We start from the raw sequence: 14,045 nt of genomic DNA, 5'->3' as shown, positions 1-14,045 counted from the left end.
GAAGTTAACGTTATACCCGTAGTCTTTAGTATCTGAACTCAAGAATAGTTTTGATGACCTAGAATATCCCAATTATTCTAGTACCACAGACAAACAGACGTAGCAACTTGAACGATTTTCATGGAAATCCATCGCCCAGTTCACACTACCATCATCTGGTGGAAAAGTTGCACGAATCACTGTGTTGTGCAATATCGTCAACAGAAGGCGCTAGTGTGAAACGTCAAACGCATAGAAAAACGATGCGCGCGCCTCTGGTTATGAAGGCCACAACTATGAAAATTTAAAATGATCGTTAAAAGCGTGGTCGATGGAATTTCGCAAGTGTTACGTCTGTTTGTCTGTGCTAATACTGTCTTTGAACATTCAAAATACTTACTGGACATGATACATTTTAAATCGTAGCTTTGTATATTGAAAAAAGTTACCGTTACACTCGTAGACTTTAGGATTTAAACTCAAGAACAATTTGGATAACCTAGGATATCACGACTGATCTGATACTGTCTTTTGAACTTCCAGAAGACTTACTGGATGTGATAGATTGCAAATTGTAGCTTTGAATAATGAAAGAAGTTACTGTTACACGCGTAGACTATAGAATCCGTACTCAAGAACCGTTTGGATGACCTAGGATATTCAGAAAAAATATTCTGCATCATATTCTACCCTTTCTATACTGTTGAGCACCAAAACCACAGAAATACGTAGGAAAAACTCTATAATAACGCTTGGAAAAAATCCGGCTTCAAAGGGTTAAGGCGAGTGGAACGCTTAAACCAATAGTGAGTACTCATGTACGATCTCCTTTTCGAAGTCATCCAATGAGGTTTTACTGGGTCGATCCCCACATAATCCGAGGACCCACCTCTTGGGTATCTGATCAGCAGATTTCCGGAATGTTGTTGCGGAATTTTGGAAAACGTAAAAATCGATGTTTTTCCTAAGCTGTACGTTGGTCGTATCCCTATCAACCAGATTCGGATTTCCTTTATAGTGCTTTATCTGACGATAGCGATCGCCATCGATTCCATACAAATCGATATCGATCGATATCGAAAATCTCTCACTGGCTGACTGGGATGTCGAACATTTTAGTGCGCTGGATAGAAGACCAGATCTGCTGTGCAGCGCATCGACTAAGTTCCCTACAAGGTTTCTAATGAATGTGTGGAGAAATCGTTTGTCACGAGTAGGAAAACGAGTTTCAGCCGTGGTGTCAACCCCGCGAGCTGTAGAACCTGGCATGGATCTCCTTTTTGATTATGGTTAATACGGAGAGAGGCTTACGACGATCTTGGATGGGTTAGGCGTAACAGACTGGGTCTGCTAGACCGAAATGCAGTTTTTTTTTTAGATTTTAGATGAGAAGTGTTAATCTACCTTGAAATCTACTTGTTTTATTCGAGTACACCTGAAAGCCCTTCACCATCCCTCAAAAATTGGACCGGTCTATTGCAGACAGCCATTGAATGACATTGCATTCGATTTACGCCGGACGTTTTTGTCCAGTGTGCTCTGTCATGTCACACAACAACACTGCGCACAGCGCTCTGCAACATCAGACACTGCATGCACATGCAGGACGAGGACTGCGACGGACATTCATTCGACAGCTTGTTCGCGTTCAGGAAAGTTGGATCTGTAGCAAGCAGAAAAAAAAGGTGAGCCATGCAAGTGGAAAAATGCGTATTTGGTGCCTAATTTCGCGATCGTGGCCGTTCGCTGCGCGTAAAGTTTTCGAGTTTTTCGCGATCGGTTATTGCGGCGGATACGGCACGCAATCGGAGTGTTTTGTGCGGTTTTTGGTTGTTGGATTCCAGCAATTACGGGAGCGCTCGGAAATGGTGCGCTGTGATGAAGAATGAAAATTTTCTCCACCCGACGACGTGTGTGTGCGCGGATGTGCGGTCGTCGTCGGATCGGAAGACATCGGTGGCGGTAGTGGCGCGGTGGTGAAAAGAAAAAGAAACTCGCGCACCGTCATCAGCAGGCGCGTTTGACAGCTGGTTGGTAGCGTTGCGCCCTGTGCTCTGGTGGTGGTGTGCGGCGATCGTCGCAGATGTTGTGTGATAAAAAAAATGTTGCTTGTGTGGGGGGTGGTGGGTGGTGATTGCTTCGAAGGAGAGTGGGCGGTTTGTTGCGTTTTATTGATGTGTTCGGAGAGGGATTCTGCAGGAGATTGATCGGAACTCGGCGCTTGCTTTGGCCAAGCGCAACAAAGAAAACATCAATAAATAACAGTGTCCGTCCGCCGCTGCTGTGTTTGATCGTCGAGGGTCACGGGAAGTGATAGGCGGGTGCGGGGTTTTATCAGATGGTAGTGCACCGCGACGGAAGAATTCGAATGTGTCATCATCGCGGCCGTGGTATGGACTGGTAAACGGAATGCGTGCAACATATGAACAATAGACACCAGTGTGCAATAATTTCTGGCGGATGAAAGGAAGAGCGTTTTAAATCTCAAGGCGATCCATCGGTACATATTTATTGGCTCAGGATGATCGTAATACAAAAAGATATTTTAATTTGGAATAGTTTTAAATTTTATAAGACACTGTTTTCAAAACATTCAGAAAATATTCAGTTACATTCGATTATGTACTCCAACGATTATCTAAGTACTGTCTCCTTCATATACTTGCAAACCATCTGATCGTGGTCTGATCTTTTTTCATTTTCCTTTCGTACAGCTGGTTTTCCCTCGCAGGCATGTTTGTACATTATAACAGCAAAGATGCATTATTCAGTGAAAATAATTGAGATAACTCTTTTCTCTTTCACTACTACCTACCCACTACAACTGCTGATTAGGTGAGGTTTTTTTCATTTTTTTTTTCTTTGTGGACTTCCGCTTTCTCCTCCGGTAGCCATTCGTGCGCCAAAAGTGCTCTTGCATCGCAATTTTCCAGCAGTGAACCGACGTTGGTTTGCTACATATCGATTTGAGGTATTGGCCAGCATCGTTGACTGACAGGGCTGTTTAGGCTCACTTATCATTGATAATATATATACATAATGCTGAACCACATTTGAGTGTTATTGTATGTTTGTGGTTGAACCTTTTTAATGTTACACAAAGTACAAAATAATAATTGGCCACAGTCCATATCAATTAGCAGAGTGTCTGTTGCCTGGACAATCCTAAAATGTTTGGGCATTAGTTTTGATCTATTTCACTAAAAGTGGTAGAACACGCATCTTGCAAAGGAAATGACCTACATTAAAGTGTTTTAGAAGTAATTTTAAAATTCAATATTGTCATTAGTTGTAAGAGTTTTGATGCGTTTTTCGCGTTTAGAAGAACAACATTGAGTAGAATGCAATTTTCTATTCTTAGGGTATGTTCCAATTGGAGAAGTGAAATTAATTTTCACTTAAACTAGACAGTTCGATAATTAATTCCTTAGGAGAACTGCCAAGTTTAAGTGTCGGACTGTCAAATTTAAGTAAAAATCAATTTGAGGTTTTTTTTCCTCCACTGTTAAGGAAATTAAGCCACTGCGTCCAATTAGCTGAACTTTTGTGGCATAAATTTGAGGTTAGTTCATCTCGAGATCCACGTTTTACTTCCCTTCAGAAAAAAGATTTCAAATTTTGTGAGTTTCCCGTGAGTGAGATTCGATCCCAGGTCCTTGTTACTAATTATTATTATTTTATACTCCATGAGAATAATCTGTAGTGTCCAGCTTGTTGAATAAGAAAAAATCTTTAAAATTTTAACACAAGTATCAGGCATACTGTATCAATCCTAGTGGAAATGATGTTTTGATGTTCAAACTAAAAAGGAGAAGAAATGAGGAAGTGCTTTACAGTTGCACAAACGTACACGTACAGTTTTTATAGAAGCCTTTAATATGTTTCATTGGAATTGCAAAAAAAAAATGCCACTAGGAATTGGAATTCTTAAGAGATTATTTCAGAGTTTTACCCAAAAGATCGCCTTGAAATTCCTCCAGGAGTTTCATTGAAAATTGAAACAGTTCATTGGTTAGTTTTAATTTCTCCTGGAGTTCCTACAAAAGTTTCTACGGGAAATCTTTTTTTTTTTCTAAAATTTTCTCAGAAATTACTCCAGGAGTTCTTTCTAGAATTCCGGCGAGAATTTCTTCTGCCGGAGTTAATGCTGGTCTATGCTTTGTTCTTGGATTTCTTCTAGAGCTTCCGGTGGATACCCTCCAGAATAGCCTATGAAATTTCTTCAGGATTTCCTACTGCTGTTTGTCCAAGAGTTCCTTCTGGGGATTCTTCAGCAATTCATTATCGGAATCTTCTAGGAATTCTAATGATAATGTAGGCATCAAAACGCGTATAATTCTCATTAGGTTAATCCCAAGAATTTATAAAGAATAAGTTCTGAAAACACTGTACCTTTATGTAACTGTAGAAACACTTCCACAATTTTAATTTTGTTTCTTTGGCATTGATCATATTTTTGCTTGATTATATCATGTGAAAAGAGTGTAGATATTCTAAGTCGCTAAAGTTTCCATTACGAATAGCTTCTGAACCGATTTAGGGAAAAAAATACCGGGAAAAAATGAACATTCCGGGAAAACCGGGAGAAACCAAAGAACTCAAAATCTGTAATTCACTGGCAACCCTGCCGTTAAGAATAAATAAACAAATTACAAATTACATTAACATGTACAACTAGAAACAGAAAAAGCCGCAATACGGCTTAAACGAACCAACGTTTTTTTATGATAATGACAATAAAGAAAATTTTAGTATTTTAAAAGGAATTTAAATCAATTTATTAGTTACAGTCAATAATGACTGGGTAGAAACGTAGTTTAATTTAAATCGTGTATATAATGTAGAAGAGCCGAACCGTGCCATTTGGAATGAAGGAGGACTGCAAATTCTTCCAGGTTCAATCGTTTTTCATACCGACGGATCGAAACAGAACGATGAAGTTGGAACTGGAGTAATAGGTCCTGGTGTTAGTTTATCAGTCTCAAAGGGTAGATGGCCAACCGTCTTCCAGGCTGAAATACAAGCAATATAAGAATGAGCTACAATTTGTTTGAAGAGGAAATACAAGCATAATATTTGCATTTTCTCTGACAATCAAGCAGCTTAAACTGCTTTAAAATCTTACAGCTGTAATTCGAAGTTGGCATGGCTATGTATTCTCTTGCTACAACTAGCAACTATCTGCTAACAATATCATAAATATTTATTGGGGGTCTGGACTCAAAGGTATAGATGGGAATGAAAATGCAGACGAAATAGCAATAAGAGGATTATCAAAACCTTTTTGTGGAACTGAGGAACTAGGAAAGGGTTATGGTTAATGCAAATTGGAGTAAAACCCAAGGTGCATGACAATCTAAAAAAATCATTACTCCAAATGTATCAATTACAATCAAGCTTTTTTATCTGTCCAAAAAGAACTGTGCACACATACAGGACTAATAAGAGGACACTGTCTTACCAATTATCACATTAAATTAATGTTGAAATAAAAGTTGAAGATGATACTTGTCGATTTTGTGATGAGGAATCTGAACCTCTGCACATTTTTTGTGTAACTGTGTTACACTCTTTACTACAAGAGTAAGATATTTTGATAAGGGATTCTTACAGCCCTCTGAAATATGGTACTTACAGCCTTGTAAGGTAATTCGTTTCATACGACACATTTTTCCCTGCAGGGAAACATCCGACGATCATGCGCTGAGGGTCTCCGCTCATAGTGATCTATCGCCTTGATATGTGGTTATACTTATTAAAACGGGGGTGTATCAAAGAAGATCAGAAAATTCGTCACAATGATAAGTTACCCTACAGAAAAAAAAATATTGTGAGGCAAGTACAATGCTACACTATGTTCAGGGAAGTCGAGAAAACTTCCCGACCGGAACGGGAATCGGATTGGTGATCCATAGCCTTATATGTAGACCCCTACTGAGGAATCGGAATTCATTAAGGTTAACTCATTCTAAGTTAACCAACAGATCCCTTTTTTATCTGTAATAACGAGATTTTTAGCCCTAGGCTAGTCGATCTCGGGACCCAAGCTTTACTTCCCTTCCGAACGAAGAACTCACATTTTGTGAGTTTGTCGGGAGTGGAATTCGATCTCAGGTTCTCGTCGTAATAATCACGTGCTTCAACCATCACACCAGGTCCGCTCACGAAAAGATTCTCTTTAAATTCGTCCACGAGTAGCTCTTGAGATTCACTAAGTTGTCCGTTTTAAAATTCCTCTGGGAGTCTCCAAAGTTTTCTTCATAATTTTCTACAGGAGTTCTTCCTAGGTTATAGCCTGAAATCTCTCTATAAATTATCCTGACATTCCTCCAGAAGTTCCTTCTGGGGTTCCCCCTGGGATTCTTCTAAAGTTTTCGTAGGATTTCATTGGTATGTAGTTTTGTCTAGGATTTTTACAGTTCATTTTGGTATTTTTGCAAGGGTACTTCTGATCAAAACGCTTTTCAGATTATTCCAGTGCTATAAGCTAGACATGTGCGATGTCGCGCCACGCCGCTGCCGCCGACACTTTTGTCTCACGCCGAAGCAGAACGAGTTATCTTCAGGGATTATTTCAGGAGATTCTTCGTAGATCCCTACAGAATTCCTTCGAAGATTTCTTCTAATATGCATTTAAAGATTCCCCTAAAATTCCAATTAGAGATTTCAGGAGTTCCTTCAGATATATCTCCAGAAGTTCCTTCAGAGATTCAATCAGGAGGATTCAGGGATGCCTCCAGGAGATCCATCAGTGATTCATCCAAAAGATGCTTCAGGGATTCCCATAGGAGAGATTAGTCTAGGATTTCCTTCAGAGATTCCTGCTGTTTTTTTTTTCAGGAATTTTTATAGGAGTTCCTTCAGGTGAATATATAACGAAGCCACCCCTAGAATTTTCAAGAGCACAAATCTGAAGAACCCAATGTCTCACCACGCTGAGAAGTTGATCGATTGGTCACCCGCTGGTGGTGACCAATCGATCAACTTTTCATCACAATCCATCATTTGGTTCTTCAGATTTGTGCTCTTGAAAATTCGAGGGGTGGCTTCGTTATATATTCACCTTCAGGAATTAGTCTAAAAATTCTTTCAAGATTATGTGTCTTATTGGCGTTACGTCTCAACTTTTGTTAGTTTTGCATGTGTTTTTCGTGTGACAGGCACGAAGTCAAGGTTATTTTCATAACGAAAAGTTCCTGGACCGACCGGGAAATCCGTCGCCCTCAGCATGGTCATGTTGAATGCCCACGCCTTTACAACTGTGTCTATACGGCCATTCAAAAATTCCTGTAGATTTCCAATCAGGGATTTCTCCTGCAGTTCCTTCGGGGAACTCTGCCGGAGTTGCACAAAGAGTTTCTAAAGGAGTCCCATCTGGGATCCTTCCTGGAGTTTCTTCGATCCGTCTTGGAACTCCTTCAGGGATTCCTTCTGAAATTCCATCAGAGATTATATCAGGAGATGCTTCAGTAATTTCTGCAGGAGTTCAAGACAGGGTGGCCACCGAACCGGGAAAAACGGGAAAACCGGGAAAAAGACGGGAATTCAGAACGACCGGGAAAAAAGCGGGGAAAAGCCGGGAATTTGAGATGCTTACCGGGAAAATTATTGTTGAGAGAAATTTAGTGAACATATTTGAATTTTATACAACTTATCGATAATCTGTAGAACAAGCTAAATTCAAATTATCGATTTAGATCCTGTACAGCCTTGCTTTCATCAAAATTTTGATTATTTATTATCGAATTTGTGAATAAATTTAGAACTACAGCATCATTTCAATCATAAACAATTTCATAAAGGATTAACCTAACCCTTTCCTTCCCACGATTTTGAACGATTATTTCTATGTCAAGAAAGCGTTTCCGAAAAAAATTGCTCGAACAAAACTCATTCCAAATTGAAATCAACGAAAAAGTTTTACAGTTGTATATCATTAGTTGTTTGATTGTTTATCAATAGTTCTACTATTGAAACGTGTGTTGGTAGTTTAGTTTACCTAATGAGATTACAATTGTATTGTAAAAACTATTGCATCATATTAATTTAATTCCGTTTGTTTCGAGTTCGTCGAACATCGATGATGCTCTAGAGTAACCAGAGGGTTGAATATTGAAAGTGAATTTGAAGAGAAAGAATGGTGTCTTTCGATCAGAATATTTAATATTTTCGACGAACTTGAGACAAACGGAATTAGATGTTATAGTTTTCAGAATATTATTGTAACCCCATTAGTTTTGGGGTTAACTACTAACTACTTGTTTAAATAGTGGAACCATTAGAAAATGTTGTTCAGGTTTTTTTTCGGGTACGCTTTTTTTGACTGTTCAAAATCATAAGAAATATCAGATTAATACTCCATATATTTCTGGAAGCAAGCACGTGACTACGTCTTTAGTCCAAAATTGTTTTCAGATTAGAATCGATATTTAAAATTGGACAAATTTATTTCGGCTCGTTTAAAGACTTAAATTTCCAGAAAACTATTCAAGTAAAATTTAAGTATTCAGAAGCAGCGTAAGTACCAGCCAGGTTTTTCTGTCCAACGTTCACTTTACGATGCCATGAAAATATTCACCTACATAATCTTCAACAGGACCGTATTCCTAAAAACTTGATACACTTGCAACAGACAAAAAATATTAGTATTAGGAGCTACAGTACTTTACTCACACTGTCATACTGTAAGATCCTAAAATCGATTCGCTTGATTGCATATTACTCGAATTACTCCACGACATCTTATGTAAAATGATTGATGTAAAATTTGTTATAAGAATAAATTTATGCAATTTAGTAAAACATATTTGTTCAGCATTACACTTGGTTTCAGCTAAACTTTCGTTTTCTTTCCCCGCATTAGGGGCAAATTAGAGGAAATTAAGCCGCGTCCACTAAGCTGAGCTTTTGTGGCGTGACCTAACAGTGCCAGAAAATCATTGGTTGCTGATCATTCTTAAAAAAACGGAGAGGGTACAGTCAGGTTTTTTTACGCGGTTTTCATTTACGATGTTTTTTATGTGGATTTTTTAATTAACGCGGTTTATTTTTACGCGGTTTTTTTTACGCGGTATGTATCCTGCCTCTCTTCGCATGTCAGTCTCATGTTGTTTTTCAAAGCGCCTACCTTTTGCACTATAACTCCAATTATTTTCAAAAAAATTGTTTTCATTTCATGCATACCTTTTTCATGGCATATTGAACTGTGAAATGAGGCGTGAAAGATATCAAATTTGTTTTAAATGACCAGTGGCGTCTCGTAACCTCACTTTTTACCTGTTCAACGACCCTAAAACTTGTAATTGCGGAGAGTTCAGGTTCTGAATCCAATTGAAAATGGTTGGAAACGGTCATTCTCGTCATTCTCTACAAATTACATGCCAATTTGTTGAGAAAATTCAAAAATTTACATTTGTTGAACAGGTAGATTTGAGGTTAGGGAATCGCCACTGTAAATGACCTCGTGAGAGACAAACATATGATTTGCATTAGAAACGACATGGGACTGACATGCGAAGAGGGGCAGTATCCCCCGCGTAAAAAAACCTGACTGTAGAGTACTTTTCCATTACAGTGTGAAAAACAAGTTAAAATTCACGTAGAAGGAAAGCTTTAAAAATTTTTTCATCATTTAGAACGTTGTTGCAAGACAGTGCTAAAACAGTTTGAACTGTAATCGTTCATAAATATAGTTTATTGAGGAAAAGTATTAGTATTTATGTACTAGTTAAATGCATAATTTTGAGTGTTTTTTTACATTGTTCCAATTTTTACGTAAAACGAGAGTTGGGTGTACCATACTCCAAAAATGTCCATTTTATAAAACCGGGAAAAGTTAAAAAATCATACCGGGAAAAAGACGGGAATTCCAAAACTAAAATTGAGTGGCCACCCTGTCAGGAATTCTTTCAGAAATTTCTTCTGGTTTTGATTCTGGGATCAGTCCTGGAATTTCTTCAAGCATTCTCCTGATATTTCCTCAAGGATTCCTCTTGAGGAGAGCCTCATGGAGATTTTACAGAGATTTTTTCAGGAGTTGTTCATGAGATTTCTCTAACAGTTCCTTCAGGTATTGATGATGATTAACCTGGGCTTGTTAGGGGAATATCTGTAAATAAAAGAAAATCGGGTTAAGTACGGTTCCTTTGAATTCCACTAAGAATTCTTAGTGGAATTCAAAGGAACCGTACTTAACCCGATTTTCTTTTCCTTCAGGTATTCCTACAAAAGTTTCTACTGAGATTAATCCAGGAGTTCCTTCGAGAATTCCTGCGGTGTAATATTTTTTTCAGGGATTTCTCCAAAAGTTCTCCCTAGTAGTTGTAGGAGAATTCAGGGATGCCTCCAGAGATTCCTTCAGAAGTTCTCTATAGGGGTTCCTTGTTTATTTCTTCAGAAGTTCCTACAGATATTTTTAAAAATATGACAGATCGGTGAAGTACTAGCTTTGTTGTAATGAGCTGAATTTTAGTATGGTGAGAAAGTCAATTCTCCGTTTCTGCAATGAAATGGTGCAAAAAGCGTGGGTATTGTGATTCCTTGCCTAATTTGATGCTTACACCGAACGTGCCCCATTGCTCCAGAAGTTTCAGAGATTTATGCAGATGTTAATTCAGAGATTCCCTGATTTACACAGGGATTCCTCTAAAAGTTTTTTAAGAGATCTCTCCAAGAGTTTCTCCAGGGATCTCTCCAATATTTCCTTCGGAGATTCTGAGAGGAGGATCTAAAAATACCTCCAGAAGAATTCAAGAATTCCTCGAGAAGTTTCTCAGGAGATTCGTAACGAAGTTCATTCAGGAATTAGTCCCCGAGTTCCTTCTCAAAATCCTCCAGGAGTTACTCCAGAAGTTCGTTCGTTGTGGCCCTCACGCCGCCACCGAGCAAAATAAAGTCAGCGCACAGTTCTACCACGTTCTACTATAGGAAGATGCCTTGCTACAATAGATGATAGAATCCTTCAGAAACTCATTCTGAAAATTCTCTAGGACTTATTTGTGCCACAAATTTGGTGGTAATTCTTCAGAAGTTTCTTCTGAATTTTCTCACATGAATTCTTTCTACCGTCAAGGCGCCATTCACCGTGGGGGCTCCATTCACCGTGTGCCTTCGAATTTTTTTTTCATTCTTTCCATATTATGATTGAATGATATGACAATTTCCCTTCGATTTCACCAATACAACACTAATGTATTGTTACCATGCCAAAACGCTCATTAGAAACATTCAAAAGTATCATTTTGACACTAAAGTGTGTTTACATGACGCGGGTTTCTGCTCGTTCACTGCATTCATAGTGAAAAAACGGAAACTGCGCTAAGGTGATTTAAGCGATAAACTAAATGTAGTATCGTTTTTATTCCACCAAGAAGCAATTAAATTCACATATCAAGTATGTATTTTGCATTACCGAAGTAAGTTTAACAAGAAAGTACGATCTCTCGTACTTTTTAATTGAAACAAAAAGGCACGGTAAATGGGTACCCTAAAGAGCAATGGTCTCCATTCACCGTGTCCCATATATCTAGAAAAAATCGAAAATTTGAACATTCGTTTTTCTAATAAAATCTTGCAAGTTATTACTTGAAATGAATTTAAACGAAGAAAATTTCCTTGGCTGGGTTGTTTTGATCATTTTTAAACAAAGTAGAATAAAATTTCTCATACACGGTGAATGGGTCCCTACTACCACGGTGAATGGTGACCTACCACGGAATTAGGCGACCCTACTACCCTTTACTAATTGTACTGTTGGCGACGTCGGGCTCTTCCATTCGTGCATTCCATAGCGAGACAGTGAGACGTGAGCATCACCACCGAAGCGTAGAGTATGCGCAACCGGTCAATTGCGGTAGGGTGTCGTTGATTTTCTGTACCACATAACAACGACGACGGGGTAGACGAAAAGCGGTAAAATCAAAACAAAAACAAAAGCAATTAAATTGGTCGACACGAAAAGAAAGAGATTTGTGATTAGTTTGTTAAAAGTAGTGTACAGTTAGTGAAGTAGAAGTTCAGTGCATAAGGTAACTAGTACCGGGGCTACAGAACGAGTCCAGCGAACGATTAATTTACTGAAATATTCTCGAAATTGCGGTTTAGGAAGAAGTCGTCCTGTTGAGCTTGCAGATATCGATGTTGTTGTATGAGAAGTCGAGGTAAAAAAACTATTTATTGTAAGTCTGAATTCATTTATGTATCCATAAAATTAACTATATTTCAAATAATTACAGTTTGAGTACGTCCTCAACGGCTACTACAAAACATAGTTTGAATTACTCGATTAATATCCGAACATGTACTAAATCATCAAATTTTGTGAAAAATTTTCTACTTCTGTGGATATTGCTTTAATTTTAACCTATAATGAAGGCAATTAAAAGCGGCACCAACAATGTTATTTGTCCTGAATCCCCTTAAATCCACGGTGAATGGTGCTTTGACGGTAGAAATCTTTCATGAGTTCCTTGTAGATTTATTCCAAAGTTTCCTGTTAGTTTCCTCCGGTTTCTTCTGGAAATCCTTCAGAAGTTCCTGGAGAAATCTCTTGATATTTGACTAAATTCCTGTAGAAATCCCACAAGCGTCTAAGGATATCTTGAAAAATCCCAATAAAATTCATAAAGGAATCTGTAGGGTTCTCCCGCAGGATGTTGTTTACCAAATAGTGGATTTAAAATAGAACATTGAGTTGGTATTATGTATTGTCATGAACCTGGTCAAAAACTGCAAAAATCAAGGAATTATATTTTCATTAAGGAGTAGATGCCCTAATTAGAATCCCGTGAGAAATAAAATCGCAAAAACTTCCATTTCACCAGTGAGAAAAGTACAAGTTGAGTGTATAAAAGTGTCGTGAGATAGAATTCGCTACCAGCCCTGTGATCGCGAGCCGCCGCAAGACCACTACCGCTGCTGCTGTGACGTAAGCGCGCAGTGATATCGCGCACCTTTCTGTATTGTCCCTTGAGAGGCTTCCCGTTGTTTATTCGATAAATTCTGCAGAGCACGTTCCGAGGAGACACGTTATTTACTAGGCCTGCGTACCTACAAGTTCCTATTCTTATCGTTCGTTTCCGTCGTTTTCTTCCCACAGGGGGAGGTGCGCAAACATCGGCAAATCCGTTTATTTTCGTTTTGTTTTGTTGCCATTATACATCACATTTTCATCATAAAACACACGTCTTCGATCACTTTTCGACTGCTGGCCTCCACGTGAGAGGTTGCGTGTGAGTGTGTTGCTGGCTGGCTGGTCTCAAGTCTCCGTAGCGCAGACCAACCGCGAAGCACGCGACTCGAGGAAAAGAAGGAGGCACAACGACACCAAGCCACGAATCAATCAGAACTCCTCGGGGAAAGCATTAGTTAGTCTTCTTTCGTCGTAGTCAGAGTGAAAATCGATACACCAGAACTACTGGAAGCAGCAGCAGCAGCAACGACTTCGTGAGATAGTTGCCTAAAATTTCAGGAGGCAACTTGGCGATTCCGATTACATAGCATCCATGGCACAAATGGGCAGAGCAGTGAAGAATCTTGAGCCACCGCGTCCGCTCAAGTCGACGTTGAAGCAGACCCATGTGCACGTGCCCGTGTATGAGGTGCAATCCAGTAAGTATATCCAAAACATCCCTTTTCATGGTGCTTCAATGATCCGTATTGCCTGAAAACCTGTACAAAAGTGAACATTTATAACGTCAATCGAATGATTTCATGGAGACCGACATTGATTGATTCTCAATTATACGCGCACTTTTTGCTACACACCAGAACAATCTTAGTAACTTCCAAAGTAGTTTTCGAGCTCATCCATTTTTTACGCGCAAACCAGCATTACTTAACCAGGGCATCTGGAAAAACTTCTGTTCTAATCCTAGGAGCAAGACAGATCTAACGAGAGAAAATCTTAGCTCATACTGTTGTTCTGAATTCATTGCGATTCCTCAGATTTTCTCCCGTTTGTATCAAAGTGTTATCTGGCACCAATTTCGAACAAAGTGTTGCTTATATCTATTGGATAAAATAGAGCAAATTTTACCAGATTATTGGGTATCCACGAATTTCTCAGA

At 38.8% G+C, this 14,045-nt stretch overlaps 1 protein-coding gene across 1 annotated transcript in view; it reads left to right on the top strand.

Annotated features, from left to right (window-relative positions):
• Positions 1 to 1,577: 1,577 nt before the first annotated feature.
• Positions 1,578 to 14,045, top strand: part of LOC109404617 (eukaryotic translation initiation factor 4E-binding protein Mextli) — a 52,954-nt gene continuing 40,486 nt past the window's right edge. The window contains exons 1-2 of the mRNA XM_062849042.1: positions 1,578 to 1,664; positions 13,076 to 13,587. Of these exons, the coding sequence (XP_062705026.1) occupies positions 13,482 to 13,587 (106 nt within the window). The 5' untranslated portion in view covers positions 1,578 to 1,664; positions 13,076 to 13,481. The remainder of the gene's footprint in view (positions 1,665 to 13,075; positions 13,588 to 14,045) is intronic.

This window comes from Aedes albopictus, chromosome 2 (genome assembly GCF_035046485.1).
Source record: "Aedes albopictus strain Foshan chromosome 2, AalbF5, whole genome shotgun sequence".
Taxonomy (NCBI): Eukaryota; Metazoa; Arthropoda; class Insecta; order Diptera; family Culicidae; genus Aedes; species Aedes albopictus.
The sequence above is the reverse complement of the archived record's forward strand: the minus strand, read 5'-3'. Positions and strand labels throughout refer to the sequence as shown.